Source organism: Anabrus simplex, chromosome 2, assembly GCF_040414725.1.
Source record: "Anabrus simplex isolate iqAnaSimp1 chromosome 2, ASM4041472v1, whole genome shotgun sequence".
Classification (NCBI taxonomy): Eukaryota; Metazoa; Arthropoda; class Insecta; order Orthoptera; family Tettigoniidae; genus Anabrus; species Anabrus simplex.
In genome coordinates, this window is record NC_090266.1 from 213,205,590 (window position 1) to 213,222,165 (window position 16,576).

Consider the following 16,576-nt stretch of genomic DNA (forward strand, 5'->3'; position numbering starts at 1 on the left):
CATTAAAACAAAAAAGTCAACTGATAGGTGTTTTATATATATATATATATATCTTCGTTACAGAAACAAAACAATTTACAGGTTTAAAGGGACAGAACATATTAAGACTATGAATAAACAGCAATTATTTCTATGAGTGCAATGTCCACAATTAAATTTGCATCTAGCACATCCCCACATTGCACAGCCATGTTCACAAAGCAATGTCAGACTTCATCTTCAAAGAAGGAAATGCTTGGATCACATATCATTGACTTGGACAATATCAATGCCATCTAGTGACGTATAGCCCTAACTAAAGACTCTAATGACTGTATACTTCGTTCCCAATTCTTAATGTCTTTTCAAGATACCAGAACGTAACTTCTGATATTGAGGGCTATGTTTACATTTACTGTAGACCAAAATGTGTTAAACCCATAATACGATTACCTAAATTGTCAACTTCACTGAAAAAGTAGAAAAATTGCAGAAGATGTACAAAACTGTTTTATAAAATTGATACATATTGATATTTCACATATTATGAATGAGGAAGGAATAAAACTGTTCTATGAAATATCATATAACAAAAACTAGCAGTTCCCCGTGGCTTTGATTGTATGAATTTCGTAATTTAATAAAAGTAATCATTCCTCTACACTGTACGAAGACATTATCTAAAAAAACACACCAAAAAATACAGTTACATTTACCCCAGTAACTCTTTGTAAACCACGTTTGTGACATTTCCTTTCGAGGCTAAGACGACCATGCGACACAGAACTGTACATGTGAGAAACAGTCTTGTCTCATGTCAAAAAAATACACGTTACTTTATTTTTAAACGAGATTCCAAATACCAATTTACACGTCTGTAACATTTTCATTTTTTGAGATATAAGCATTCTCATAAAAAGAATTCAACTCTTTCACATCTTTTCACCCCCGTTAAGTGCATTTTCCGAAAACAAAGGACTTTCCAAATACCAAGTTTCTTGTCTGTAACATATTAAGTTAAAATTGACATATACCATTAATTTATACCTTTACTCAATTTAACAATTCACCCGCTTTTTCAATTCTTTCCAGCCCCTCAAATGGATTTTCCATATACAGAAAACATGTGTTTCATTATTTTTAAATGAGACTCCAAATACCAGTTTTCAGGTCTGTACGTCTATAACACCTTCCGTTTTTGAGATATAAGTAATCTCATAAAAATAATTCAACTTCCTCTTCACTTCCTTCAACCCCTTTTTACCCCCTTAAGTGGACTTTCCGAAAACAATAATATGTGTTTCTTTATTTTTAAAGGAAATTAAAAATACCAACTTTCACATCTGTAACAGCTTCAGTTTTTAAAGTATAAGTATCCTCATACTCAGAATTAAACTCCTTCTGTACTTATTTCGAAACCCCATTAAGTCGATTTTCTGAAAACAAAAAAAATATGTGTTCCTTTATTTTTACAGGAGATTACAAATACCAATCTTCATGTCTGTAACATCTTTAGTTTTTAAGATATAAGTATCCTCACAAAAAGAATTCAACTCCTTTTTCATCCCAACCCCCACCCTTTAAGTTGATTACCGCCCCCCCCCCCAAAAAAGCGTGTTTCTTGATTTTTAAAGGAGATTCCAAATACCAATTTTCATGTCTGTAACCTTCTGTTTTTGAGATATAAATTTCTCCATAAAAAGAATTCAACTTTTTCACTTCCTTTCACATTCCCCCTCGAGTGAATTTTCTGAAAGCAAAAAAAATACGTGTTTCTTTATTTATAAAGGAGCTTCCAAATACCAATTATCACGACGGTAACATATTCAGTTTTGAGATATATATATCTTCACAAAAAGAATTCAACTCCTTCCCCAACCTCCTACCCTAAGTTGATTTTCCCCCCAAACTGCATGATTCATTATTTTTAAAAGATATTCCAAATACCAGTTTTCATGTCTGTAACATCTTTAGATATTTTTAGGTATATTGTAAGTACTCTCATATAAATAATTCCATTAATTTTTCTCAATTCTTTCACCCCTTAAGTGGATTTTCCAAAAACAAAAGAATATTTGTTTATTTTAAAAGGAAATGTCAATTTTCATGTGTGCAATATCACACAAAGAATTCAACTCATTTTTCAATTCTTTGTAGGTGGATTTTCCAAAAAAAATATATATGTATTTCATTATTTTTAAAGGAGACTCCAAGTACCAATTTGCACGTCTGTAACATCTTCAGTTTTTGAGATACCACTATCCTAATAAAAATAATTCAACCCCCTTTTCAGTCCTTTTACCCCCCAATAAGTGATTTCTTCCGAAAACAAAAAATACATGTTTCTTTATTTTTAAAAGAGATTAAAAATACCAATTTCCACATCTGTAACATGTTAAGTTTTTGAGGTGTTCTGAAAACATGCCCATTTTAAGAATTCACCCCCTTTTCAGTTTCCCTTAAATGGATTTTCCAAAAACAAATTATCTATGTTCCTTTTACTTTTACAGAAGATTCCAAGTACCAGTTTTCAAGTCTGTAACATGTTACTTGTCTGAGATATACTGTAGGCCTAGATATATTATTATTCAAAATTCACCCCGTTTGTTACTCCCGTTCACCCCCTATTCATTGGATTTTCCAAAAATACAAAAAAAATGTGTTGATTTTTAAAGGAGATTTCAAATACCAATTTTCAGTTTTTGAGATATAAGTATCCTCATAAAAGGTATAAAACCCCTCTTCCCCCTTTTTTCAGCCCCTTAATGGGATTTTCTGAAAACACACAAAATATGTGTTTCTTCATTTTTAAAGGAGATTCCAAATACCAATTTTTACGTCTGTAAACTTTTAAGTTTTTGAGGTATAGATATCCTCATTTAAAAATTTCAGCCCCCATTTCACGTCCTTGGCGATGGAACACCTGAAAATCCTCTCTTAGTGAGCACCTACAACTTAATATAAACATATCCTCAAAATTTCATTTCTTTATGTCCAGTAGTTTTGGCTCAGCAATGATGAATCGGTCGGTAGGTCGGTCGGTCGGTCGGTCAGGACATGTTATTTTATATAGATAGATTAGAACGTTCTTGAAATTGAATTGGTAACCATGAGCTATCGCCTGAGGTAAGTATTTGTCACATAATTAAAATTGGAAAATGATGTATTTAGGATGCAGCTGTCATCAAACAAGTTGTAACCATGGCTAATCTGTAAGGATTCCAGAGACAATGAAATTAAGTCACATTCTTAAACATCCTTAAAATAGCCTTTTGCAATTCTCATTTCAAACCCAGGAAAATGCTTGACAAATGTTGCGGATTGCTTTCTTTCTACAGCTAATGAACCAACAAAAAGACTGGAAAGGTGACTACACAAAGACAAGCCTAGTGAAGACAGGAGAAAAATAATTTTATTGAGAATGAAGCCAAAGATAAGTTATCATCCATTTCCCTCCTTTCTTTCACCCCTTCCTGTCAGTTTCATTTCTTATTTTGTTTCCTCCTCCCACTTCAAAAAAAGAGTTTGAGAGGTGGATGAATTAACATAACTCCTGTGTATACTCTGGTCTTCAGTATTTATAAGGGCAACAGCCTTTAATGATAATGTAAGTCGCTACTTTTAAATTTGAACTTAATCATGTATGGCAGTTTTGAAGTACTGTATAAGTAATTACAGCATGGTTGTCATCAAACATTAATATGGCCCTTAAGCCTAATATCTCCACTGTCCTCCTGCGACAAATAACATACAAAAACAAAACACTAATTCTGCTGCCATTAATGGTACCAATGAAGAACATTCACAAGCTTCAAACATTTCAAATGGATTAGATTCAACTTAACCAATATAGAAGATCTGATTGCAATTTTAGAACAGTTATAACTGATCATTTCTTCCCACAAAATTTTTAAATAAAGAACTTTTATGACAGCTATAAATATGGTCTCTCTCAACCTGCTGATTACTAAGTATATTTGATATGGAACTGGAAAATATGAAAATTAAAGAAATATAACAAAACACATAAATGTACATGAACCTCAAACCATGTTTTATAAAAAATAAATTGTCTCCTCCTGAAGACTGTCTACTAAAAATGCAAGTATGAAATATTCATCATAAACAGTAGATGTAAACTGTGCACTTATAAATTAGTTTTTAAATATTTAAAACATTAACAACTTTATGGCAAACTCTAATTCACATTCCATTCTCTATTAGTGTAAAGTTATTAACAGGGGTAGGATTTATATGTTCTGAATATATACAGAAATATGAATATGTGTGCCTTAAAATATGGACAAAATGTTGACTAGGACCCTTCAAATGACCTAACTATTCCAAATTACTATTATATTAACCCTCATTTTTTTTATCCCATAAACTACAACAAAGAAATATTTCCAATGTAAGTATGCTTCTCTTTAAGGTAAGTGAACATTTTACTTTGCAGACAACAGCTAGGGCTGGGCTGAGTAGCTCCAACGGTAGAGCACTGGCTTTCTGAGCTCAAGTTGTTAGGTTAGATCCTGGCTCAGTTCAGCCTCATGTCAATAGATTTACTGGCACATAAAAGAACTCCTACTTGACAAAATTTTAGCATCTCAGTGTATCCGAGAACTGTAATAGTTAGTGGGATGTAAAGACAACAACATTATTATTACTACAAGTGCTAGAGCAGAGGACATTCTTCCTAAATCATTAGATATTACTATTCTGCTCCAGTTGCAAATACCCAACCAGCCACACCACCAACTGAGGTTTCTTGGATCAAAGGAGTAACATGGACCAATTCAATATAGTTTGTGTTTCTGTTGGAAATCCCTGAAAAATACCTATATGGTGTGACAATCCACAACAAATGTTGTTCCTTTGGATTTGAGCAATTTTTGGAAGAAATGCTTACAGAAGAAACTGAGATATAAATTTTTGATTTGTTTGCTTTAAAAGAAATTCAGCAAAATGAATGAAAATGACTTTACTAAAAAAATATAACGGTATTCTCCTCTGAACCAAGAAGTATTTTCAAAGGGGCTTCCTAAAAATGCAGGAGCAACTGCTGATGTCGATAAAGGCGAAGATAAGGTATGGTCACAATGATTCAAAGAATTTTTAAATCAATCAAGAGAAAATGAAACAGCGTCCTAGTAAATAATAACAACAATAATAACAACAGGTCTAATAGAAGCACTGTTTAAAAGGAAAATTATTTTGAGGTTCTAAGATTTATTTGTGATCAAAATACAGTGAGATAATCCATAGAAGAATTTGACAGATATTCCAGGAGAATGAAGCAAAAAAAAAAAAAATAGTCAACTCCGTACAGGTCATGAAGGTCCTGGGAGGGGTGGAAAATAAAAAGAAAACCTACAAGTTTGAATTTATGAAGATATTCCATTTCTTCATAGGAATAGGCTAAAAAGTTTAGCATCCACCAATTAGTTGTGCCGAGAGTCTCACAAGGAACTGTTTCAATTCCTGTACTCAAACAGATAAAAGAACTGACCTCAAAAACCAGCTCCCAGATTTAATCACTTCTGAAAGCAGCAAGAAAACCTTCTCATTCAGGCTTCAACTAACCATGAAAAACCCAGACTTCAGTAAACAGAATTAGATCCAACCACAGAACTTTATCAAATTAGGGTTTTATTTATTTAGCGTATGGCTTTACAGATACAACACACAATGATTTTGAAGAACAAACTATATATTTATATCCAGATTATTTATATAGCTAACTGTCTCTGGAAGCGCATGAGCAAAGTCACTGATATCGCCACTGTACTTTCTTTTTGGACATTCGCTGATAATGTGCAGGATGGTCTGCTTGGAGGCACCACAGTCACAGTTAGGCGTAGGAATTCTTTTCCACTTGTGGTGGAAATATGCGCAGTTACCATGGCCCAATCGTATCCTGTTAAGAGTAGACCAGGTTTTTCGAAGAAGCTCAAATCCAGGTGGCAGTGACGGTCCTGTGTGGCAAAGCTGACTCAGGCCTAGTATCTTGTCTTCCCGGCCATTCCTTAGTAATATTGAAGTTGGTATTCTTCAGTTCTATTACAGTTCTTATTGGTGGATTTCGGGACCTTAGACGATTTAGACGAACATCGGCGATGTCGTCATGTATTGGTAATTGGGGATTATTGATTAATTTCTTAAATTCCCTGAGGAGAGCGTTTTTACGTCGAAGATTTGGTGGGGAGATATGGCTGAGAATAGGTAGAAAATATGTGGGTGTAGGCCTTATTGTGCCAGTGACGAGAGACACTGTGGTGTTGAGCTGTGTATCTATGAGGTTGATGTGAGGTCTATGCAGCCAAACAGGAGCGCAGTACACAGCAGCCGAGAACACAAGTCCCAAAGCAGTGCATCAGAGTAAAGTTGCTGTTGAACCCCAAGTTGTACCACATAATTTTTGGATTACGTTGCTGCGAGTTCTTACTTTGTATTGGACGTTACGAAGGTGTTGTCTAAAGGAAAGTGTTCTATCTAAGGTAACTCCTAGGTATTTAGGGAATCTATTATGTCTCAATAACTGATTTCCAATGTACACCTGCAATTGTTTGTTAGCCATCTTGCTGTTTAGATGAAAGCAGCATACTTCTGTTTTATTGGGATTAAGTGTAAGTCTCCACAATTTAAAGTACTGTACCAACACTTTTATGTCGTCCGTTAAGGTCATCTCGGATTTCTCGAATGTTGTATCTCTGGTAGCAATAGCCCAATCATCAGCTCACGTCCATAGCTTTAACCTTAAAGTACCCTACACTTGATCCCGGGTGGTGCTAAGCGAGCAACAGCGAACAGGCAACCAGACATATTTCTCTCCTGGTCAAGATACAACATTAATGAACATGGCTTCACTATCCAAAGGTCCTTTTCAGGACCAAACTACTACTATTATTATCAAATTAGGGTGAAAACCATCTTTGCATTCTGACTGTAGTGCTCCTGTTCAAACAATACTACATGTTGAGACAAGGGATAGTGTGAGGACATATCAAGGAGGCCGGTCAGACTTGTTGCTGGCGACAATGGTAGCAATTCAGTGGATAGATTCATTAGCTCTGAGACTGCAAATAGTATAACACAGTTGTTGATCATTTTTAGTATAGCTTTTCTGAAACCCATGTTTGCCATATGCTAAATAATAATCCACCGAGGGCTCTCAATTTGAGAAAGTAGGTTGGTCACCATGAGGTCGCAAACTGAACTAAGCATTGCTTCCTCTTACTTGTGCTAGTTTCCCTGCTTTCATTTCTCCTTATGATTTCTCTTGGTCAATTCTTGTTCTCTTTGGACCCCAACAATCTTAGGTTTGTGATGCCTATGGATTATTTCATTTTCATGTCTTTCATGGCCCTTACCCTTCTTTTGCCTACACCATCATTCTTTTCTTTTCTCTAGTCTGAGAAGAGTCAACAGGAAATGGCTATCTACTTGCACTTTCACCTAAAACAATCAATCAACAATAATAATATTTGAACTAAGGGTCCATTTTAGTAAGGTTGAAGTTCAATTCCTGGCAAGTCCAAGGATTTTAATTGTGGACTGAAGATTTGAACTGCCTTCACTCATCATTGTGAAACTAACTAAGGAGTTGTCTGCAATGAGAGGTAGTTTACCCAATCACGAAGGCTAGGCAATATGGCTGAGAATGCTGTCACGCTGACCATGTGGCACTCCCATATTTGGAGGCCATCTAGACAGCAATTGTATTAGCAAGGCCCATAATGGGTTGTATGTGCAATAGGAAGAAGAAATACAAAATTCTCTTACATACAAAAATGAGGGAATATTTCACTCAATTTTAATGCAGTTTACTATAAAACACCAATCAACTGTTAAATCAAAGTTACTCAATCTACACACACACACACACCCCCGCCACACACTCTCTCTCTCTCTCTCTCTCTCTCTCTCTCTCTCTCTCTCTCTCTCTCTCTCACACACACACAGATAGATATACAGTAGAAATCCGCTATAGCAAGAAATCCATTATAATGACAGCCTTTTTCTGTCCCTTGAAAATTCCCATATTAAACTGTATATTATCCTTCGGTAACAGCGAGAACCCTATCACTGATGCAACCGTTATTACGAGGGATTAAGCGTGTGCAATTTTTTCCATTATCAATATTTATGCACTCCAGCAATTATACTGAATGTGATCGATCATCTTTGGTATAGATTTTTCGCTATGTGTACTAGCGAGCTCTCTCATCCTCATGAGAACTCGAAGGCGATATTGGAGTCGATTAGTAATACTCGTCGACTGGTGTTCTATACGCACAATTCAAAATGAAGGAGAACATGTTTTCATAATAAATACGTAAATAACATGGCCGATACCAGTTGTTAACTGGTTAGAAATAAAGGCTGAGGTAAATGATCACTAAATTTTAAAACTATGTACTGAAATTAAGCAAGAATGTGATAAATCTCAAGATATGACGCAGAGTGGATGACTGATTTCAGAGGTTAGTTTATTCAGTAAAACCTCGTTAGGCACTTCTGCAGGGGACAAGGAAAGATAATGCGTTAAGCAAGAATACGTGCTATTGAATACACGAATAAAAACTATCCAACACGAATATATAAACTCTTGATATGGTCTTTCCGACATGCATGCATTTTACATCGTATATGTACGGGTACAGAGAAAGATATAGGCTATCTACCGCTTCTGAAGATACAATGAGAGTATTAAAAGACGAAAGATAATATGAAAACCTTTCCCACTGGGGCCTATTAAATAAAAACAATGTTTGAAAGGTGTGTAAAATACCTGATAACAAATATTAAAACATTTGCAGTCGGGGGCCCATAAAAGTATCAGCGCATGATTGCAATTTACATTCTTCTACCACGAGTTGTGTTGGTGGTAAGAATGGTAAGGGTAGACCAAGGTATGAATATGACAAGCAGATTAGAGCAGATGTAGGATGCAATAGTTACGTAGACATGAAAAGGTTAGCACAGGATAGGGTGGCATGGAGAGCTGCATCAAACCAGTCTATGGACTGATGACTCAAACAACAACAACAACAACACCAACAACAACAACAACAACAACAATGGCTTGCTTCCCGAAGCTACAATTTACTCTCTAAAGTTCCGGAATTCAAGGCCATTTCCCCTTTTCGTGTAACTTTCTCCGACATGCCTCCTGTGGCGAGGGCTCCAATCTGTGTTGAAAATTACATTCCCTTCACAAGGAATGATAAAGAACAATTTCAGGGCTGGGGAAAATGTGATCGTACTGAGCGGTAATAATTACATTTTCTGACGCGATAAATGGGGTATTTTTAAATAGATTTAATACAACGTGAATCAAGACTTTGAATTTACGACGTGCTAAGCAAGAAATTGCCTTGATAAGGAGGTTAAACTGTCACTGACAATAAAAATGTGTTTTAATTATTTCACATTTTTTATAGTATTGAACAGGTGGAAAATCCTACCCTTATCTTTGACGATGGGATAGGAAAGGCTTAGGAATGGAATGGAAAGGAAGCAGCCGTGGCCTTAAATAAGGTACAGCCTCAACATTTGCCTGGTGTGAAAATGGGAAACCACGGAAAACCATCTTCAGGGCTGCCGACAGTGGGGTTCGAACCCACTATATCCCGGATGCAAGCTCACAGCTACGCGGCCCTAACTGCACGGCCAACTCGCCCGGTATCCTTGGGAGTTCAAGGGTGAGATTTTTTTGCAACAACTCTATTCGTGCTTGAAATATGTTTTCATGATACATATCAGATTTTTAGGTTAGGTGTGACTGTTTGAATAAGAAAACTGAAAAGTTTGCCACAGAAGCTACCGGAGTGATATTACTCCAATTCTTCAGAATGAAATTGTTATTCGCATTCACGTTTTCTCGGAATTAGAAAAATAACTTATGAGTAGACCTCAGTATGGAAATCGACAAAAACGAAAGTTTTGAACACAAGTGAATTGCCGTTACATACCAATTGTAATGTGTGTGGGGTTTTCCCGACTTTTACAAAAGAAGTGGATATAACAACAATCCGCTATAGTGAGGAAATTTTTCGCCGTTACGAATTCTCACTATAAGGAACTTCTACTGTATTTGCATTTTAATTTTTCATTTATTGAAACAATTTCATTTTAAACAGATATCTCTCATGAGGACACTAAGTAGGATGTTCATATGACAGTTCCCATGGCATATAAAAATACGTTCTCATATTAAAACCAATTATAACAATGTTTCAGAGCTGTGGCTAAAAAAATATCCTTGTAGGTACAGTATATAAATCCTACCCTTTGCTAAAAATGATGCCTTGTTTATTATAAAAAAAATACCGTTTTAATTACCATGAACTGCATTGGCAACATTTTTGTATCTTACACATATTTTACACTGGCATACGATGAACTATAAGTTTGTACTATCCACCGTTTTATAGACCTGATAACTTTTGAAAGGCACAATGTGATTAGAAAATTAAGATTTAATGAAAATGATAAAATACCTGGGCCCTTGGGAGTTCAAGGGTGAGATGTTTCTTGAGTTTAGTGCCTTTCACCAAGGAAGATGTTGCATACACAATCGTTCTCCCCAACACACATCAAATGATCTCTCACGTAATAAGCATTAAGCAGTAACATAAAATTAACCAAAACTAAATTAGCAGGGGCAGATTTAAATACATGGAAAGCTGTCACATGCAATATGCAACATTAATGACGCAAGATTAAACTGCTAACCTGCTAAACAAAATGCTTCAATACACCTGAAACACAACACCATCTTCAATTTTAGTTAATCCATTCTACAAATAACAATTGCTTGAATTAATAAAATTACAACTGCCCCTGGCTTATAATAAATAACAATGCTTCATATAACTCGATAGTTGCAACTACTGCACCGCGATATTGTCCTTCCTTCTCCTAGCTTCACAGTCTCCCCATCTGGACCATCTGAGTATTGAATTCCATCATGTCGCCTCTGTAACACACAGGTACAAAGTTGTAGGAGAGTTTATGATGATGCTTGTTGTTTAAAGGGGCCTAACATCGAAGGTCATCGGCCCAGTACGAGAGTATAAAACTGGCAGGCAGGGAAAGAAAATAATTAAAGTACTCTTTCAACAATAATTACCCAATTTATCCACATAACAGACACACCTTCTTCCAATTTTTTTTAACAAAATTCTAGGGTCATCTTTTACATAAGGAAAAATGTGTAACAAAAATTTAGGTATATTAAAATACACTCTGTCTTGAATGTGAAATAATCTATAGCACTCACAGTGATGTATCAAACCAGTTTTAACTACAAACAATGTACTGATCATCTCACTGCAAACGAGTATACAATCGTTTGATAACCAGCATCAGCTGTATAACATATGTGGTGAAACACATATGGCACACAGCATACTACAACTTAAAATTTGAAATAAAATACAGCAGTAATTATTGGTAAAATTTGCTGTGGAACATAAATATTGCTACTTATTTCTATCCACTGTAAAAATAAAATTCATCAAAACAACCGACTATTGTAGCATTCTAACAACATGTGGGTTATTAGACCTTGAGTGATGTACGTTAAAAAGAACCAATCTCGATTAGAATTCATGCACTCTTGTTCTAAACCTTGGATTTAAACATAACTACTCCATCCTTTACTTCTCATCATTGCCAATATACACTGAGTGGCCAAAAGTCACAGGACGGGGTGTCCCAATAAAAAATGTGCTGTGTACGACCCCTGAGCGTGGTGGCTAGCTGTGGCGTAGCTCAGTCTGTCACAGACACCAGTGTTGTGAAGATGGCAACACGCTAAGTTAACCGACTTTGAACGTCGGATGATCATCGGCGCACGGTGCATGGGCCACAGCAGTGCGAAGATTACATGCCAATTCGGGTTTCTAGGGTCAACAGTGTCAAGGGAGGATCTTCAGTATAGCAGAGAGAATGCTACCATCCATGTAAACCGCCGCAGGGGAAGACCACAGGTGTTTAACGAACGGACATCACGTGACCTCCGCAGAACCATACTGGGCGCTCGACGGGCTACTGTGACTCAGATCACCACCCAGTTGAATGTTGGGAGTCAGTAACCCATTTCTACCAGGACTGTAAGGAGGCAACTGTGCCACATAGGCTTCACCAGCCAACGACCAACTCGTGTCCCTTTGCTGACACCTCGACAGAGAGCTCAACGAAGTGCATGGGCCCACGAACATCGGCAATGGACAACGGAACAATGGCGGCGTGTGGTATGGTCCGATGAATCCAGGTTCCAGTTGTATCGAGGAGCTGATTGACGCGCAAAAGTGTAGCGTATGTCCCATGAAGCTATGGATCGTGCATGTCAACAAGGTTGTGTCCAGGCGAAAGGTGGTTCAGTTCTGGTCTGGGCGGCGTTCTCATGGTCGCAATTAGGCCCCATTGTCCAGCTGCAGGAAGAGCTGACATGTGCACATTATGTGGATCTTCTTTCACACCATCTGCATACCTTTCTGGCCCTAGAGTACCCTAATTGAGATGCCATGTTTCAACAGGACAATGTGCCATGTCACCGCTCTGTGGTGGCACGCAGGTAGTTGGAGAAGCACTCCAGTGAAGTTATGACCATGGATTGGCCCTCCAGATCCCCCAATCTTAATCCAATCAAGTATTTGATGATGATGATGATGATGGTGATGCTTGTTGTTTAAAGGGGCCTAACATCTAGGTCATCGGCACTTAATGGTACGTAATGAGACAAAACGTAATGACAATTTAAAAGTCCAAAATCATCCACTGACCAGAATTCAAAACATGATGACAAAGAATGAACAGATGGATATGAATTTAAAACAATCAGTGGATCTGACCCGTAATGCCCCACATTCCCAGAAACTAGCGTTAAACAATAGTATTACTGACCAAGGGACTGCTTCCAAAGCACAATCCTGAATCGATGATGCTTGTAGTCTAAAGGGGTCCAAAATCCAGGTCATCGGCCCCTCATCACTTATCGCTAGGAAAGTAGAACCATGGTATTTGTCATGTTGCGGTACCAATCAAAAGTAGCGCAGACTCGCGGTCTTCCACACATTATGGTACTACTCACAGGTAATGTAATGTGCACATGTAACAGAGACCTATGGTGTTTCTCACATTGCGGCGCCATTTACGGGCAACGCAAACCTTATGGTATCCCTCACATAGGTGTAGGCCTACTAATCACAGGGACTCGTACTATCCCGTGGTGTTCCTCACATAGTGGGTACTAATCACAGGCAAGGCAGACCCATGGCGTCGCTCACCCATGGTTTACAAAAAACAATATGTATATGAGTTTCCACCTTATCAATACAAATTTATTTTACATTAAGCAAGTAAATATAGTCAAGACTAGTTTCGACCCCTAGGGGGTCATCCTCAGTTGACAAGCGTTAAAAATGTATTGTTTACAAAAACATCACATGTAGTGGTAAAAGCTTAAATTAATTTGAACCGATCATTAATGTTGGTATGTCTGGTACATGATTGACTAGTGTGCATCATCCATGAAGACACATATTATTTTTTATGCTACTACCATCCAATTTTTTTAGGTTATACAATGTGGAATATACATGCATTTATGCAACTCAACAGTGGCAAGTTTAACAATGTACATTTAAAGTTGGTTCATAAATTACACATTGGCTATTGATTAGGACGTTGGTTTGAACACTTTTGACTAGAATATCAATGTAACACCTTACTGGCATATATCTTAGATGCTGAAATCAGTTTGTAAAGTCTGTTACTCTTGGTTGAGTCTTAGTATAAAGTTAAAATTTTAAATGAAAACTATTTGCTTAGTGTAGGCATTAAATAATGCTGTTAAAATGGACGTAGTGGTAAAAGCTTAAATTGATTTGAACCGATCATTAATGTTGGTATGTCTGGTACATGATTGACTAGTGTGCATAATCCATGAAGACACATATTATTTTACATGCTACCACCATCCAATTTTTAGGTTATACAATGTGGAATATACACACATTTGTGCAACTCAATAGTGGCAAGTTTAACAATGTACATTTAAAGTTGGTTCACAAATTACACAAATTGGCTATTGATTAGGACATTGGTTTGAACACTTTTGACTAGAATATCAATGCAACACCTTACTGGCATATATCTAAGATGCTAAAATCAGTTTTTAAAGCCTGTTACTCTTGATTGAGTCTTAGTATAAGGTTAAAATTTTAAATGAAAACTATTTGCTTAGCATAGGCATTAAATAATGCTGTCAGAATGGACATCTAGCTAAAACAGTGGTATATGTATGTCATATATGCCTGGTTAAAAACACATTACATTAATGTTATTGATATGTGGTGCAACATGTACATTGTTTTTGGAACAAATGGGGTTGACGAATTTTTCATAACAGTCTTAGATATAGTGTTCTAATAAAATGGGTCCGTAAAAATATTTATATGTACAAAACAGTTAGCATTTAAATAATCCGCTGTAGATCGGGTAATGCTTAGATATATATCTGGAGATATATTAGGCAGCTACTAATGTTGGAGTTATTAGAAATATTAATGGAGCATGTTTTCCATCCGTATGTCGTGATGTTTCTGGCTGGTGACATTTGTCAGAATGTGTTGAAATTATGTGTCTTGATGCACGTTGATTTTATCGTGGAAGCGTATATGTTGTAAAAACAAGGTACAGTATCTGGAAATAGAAATAATGAGTGTGATAATGGTGTGGTATGAAAGTGTAATAGTAAATCGTATGTCGTTTTACTTACGTAAGGTGTTGGAACCGTGCGTTCTTTGTAGCTGCCTGTTGGGATCTGATACGTGTTGCTCTGAGATTGTAGTTAGCGGCGGTAGAGGGGAGGTTTGGGGGGATGGGTGGAGTGTTAGTGATGGGAGTGGGGTTAGAGGGGAGGGAGTCTTGGGGCGGTTGATTTGAACATATAGATTTTTGTTTACTTATTCTTTTGATGTAGAAATCTTTTAATAAGGGAATTACTGCATGAAAAAGAATATTGTTTCTGTCTATACTTTCATTTAGGTTGGAGTTCGGGTTCACGTATTTGTCTAAATTTATGTAAAATTCTTCTATTATGCTGAGCAAGGGACTTTTTGGGTTCATATTGAGGATTTGCATGTCGTTCTTAATGTCCGTGAAATTATGTTTTTGATCGTCAATGTGCTGACCCATTGCTGAGAAATGTCTGTGTTTGACGGCGTTGACATGTTCATTATATCGTATTAAAAAACTTCTACCAGTAAGCCCTACATAGCTGGCTCGGCAGTCGTTGCATTTGAGGCGATAGACTCCTGAGTGATTGTATTTATTTATGTTATTAACTGATTTGGAATTGTATAGTATGTTGGTGTTATTGCGTGCAGTTTTATATGCTATTTTTAGGCCTTGTTTTTTGAAGATATTTGTTATGGGATGTATATGGTTATTGTTGTAAGTAAACAGTGCATATTCTTTTTTATTTTTGGTGATTCTGGTTAACTTGGTTTTAGGTTGGTTTTTGACTTTGTTGATGATCCGGTTTATCATTTCTCTTTTATATCCGTTTTGTTTTGCTATTTCATGGATTGTGTTTAGTTCTTTATTTAGATTTTCTTTTGAAAGTGGAATGTTGTATGCTCTGTGAATCATACTATAGTATGCAGCTCTCTTATGAGCATGTGGGTGGGTGGAGTCTATCTTTATTGTATTTGATGTGTGGGTAGGTTTTCTATATATGTTATATGTTAGGTGGTTGTTATGTCTAGTTATGGATATATCTAAATAGTTGATGGTGTTGTTGTATTCAGTGTCCATGGTAAATTTAATATGGGGATCTATTCTATTTAGTTGTTCTAAGATTATGTTTTCATTAGTATGTCTATTGTCCATGATTATAAATGCATCATCGACAAATCTGCACCAATAGATAATATTTCCTATTTTTTTAATTTCTTGGTGTTCTAAGTAGTCCATATATATATCAGCTATTATGCCTGATATTGGTGATCCCATGGGTAATCCTTTCTGTTGATAGATAGTGTCATGGAACTTGAAATAATTATTATTGATAGCGAATTGTAAAAGTTTTATAAATTCATCTATTTCCAGTTTGCTTAACTTACTGTGGTTATAAAGATTGGATTCTATGATAGTGATAGTTTTTTGTGTGGGTATATTAGGATACATGTTTGTTATATCATATGTTGCTAGCTTGTAGAAGTGTTCTATTCTTATATTCTTAGTAATATTGCAAAAATCTATTGAGTTTTTTATGGTTTTATTTGCTTGAAAGACATAATGTTTTTTAAGGAATTTTTGTATGTATTTGGATAATTTATAAATAGGGCTTGGCCTGTAGTTTATTATGGGTCTCATAGGAATGTTGTCTTTATGGATCTTAGGGTAAGCTTTAGCTGTAGGTATCCCTGGATTCATGGTGATTAATTTTGTAGTTTCCTGTTCGTTCAAGAGGAAATTGGTGTTTTTTAGGAGAGTTTTTAAGTTTTTTTGGATACTGTTAGTGGGATCTTTAGTCTTAATTTGAAAAGTTTCATCTTGAAAGCAGGTTTTTGTTTTTGTTATA

General features: G+C 36.2%; 1 protein-coding gene across 2 annotated transcripts in view; it reads right to left on the reverse strand.

The window, feature by feature from the left end:
• Positions 1 to 7,940: 7,940 nt before the first annotated feature.
• The window catches only part of Rab19 (RAS oncogene family member Rab19), a 67,944-nt gene continuing 59,308 nt past the window's right edge, over positions 7,941 to 16,576 (reverse strand). For both annotated transcript variants that reach the window (XM_067138981.2, XM_067138980.2), the window contains one exon: positions 7,941 to 10,960. In XM_067138981.2, the coding sequence (XP_066995082.2) occupies positions 10,850 to 10,960 (111 nt within the window). In that variant the 3' untranslated portion in view covers positions 7,941 to 10,849. The remainder of the gene's footprint in view (positions 10,961 to 16,576) is intronic.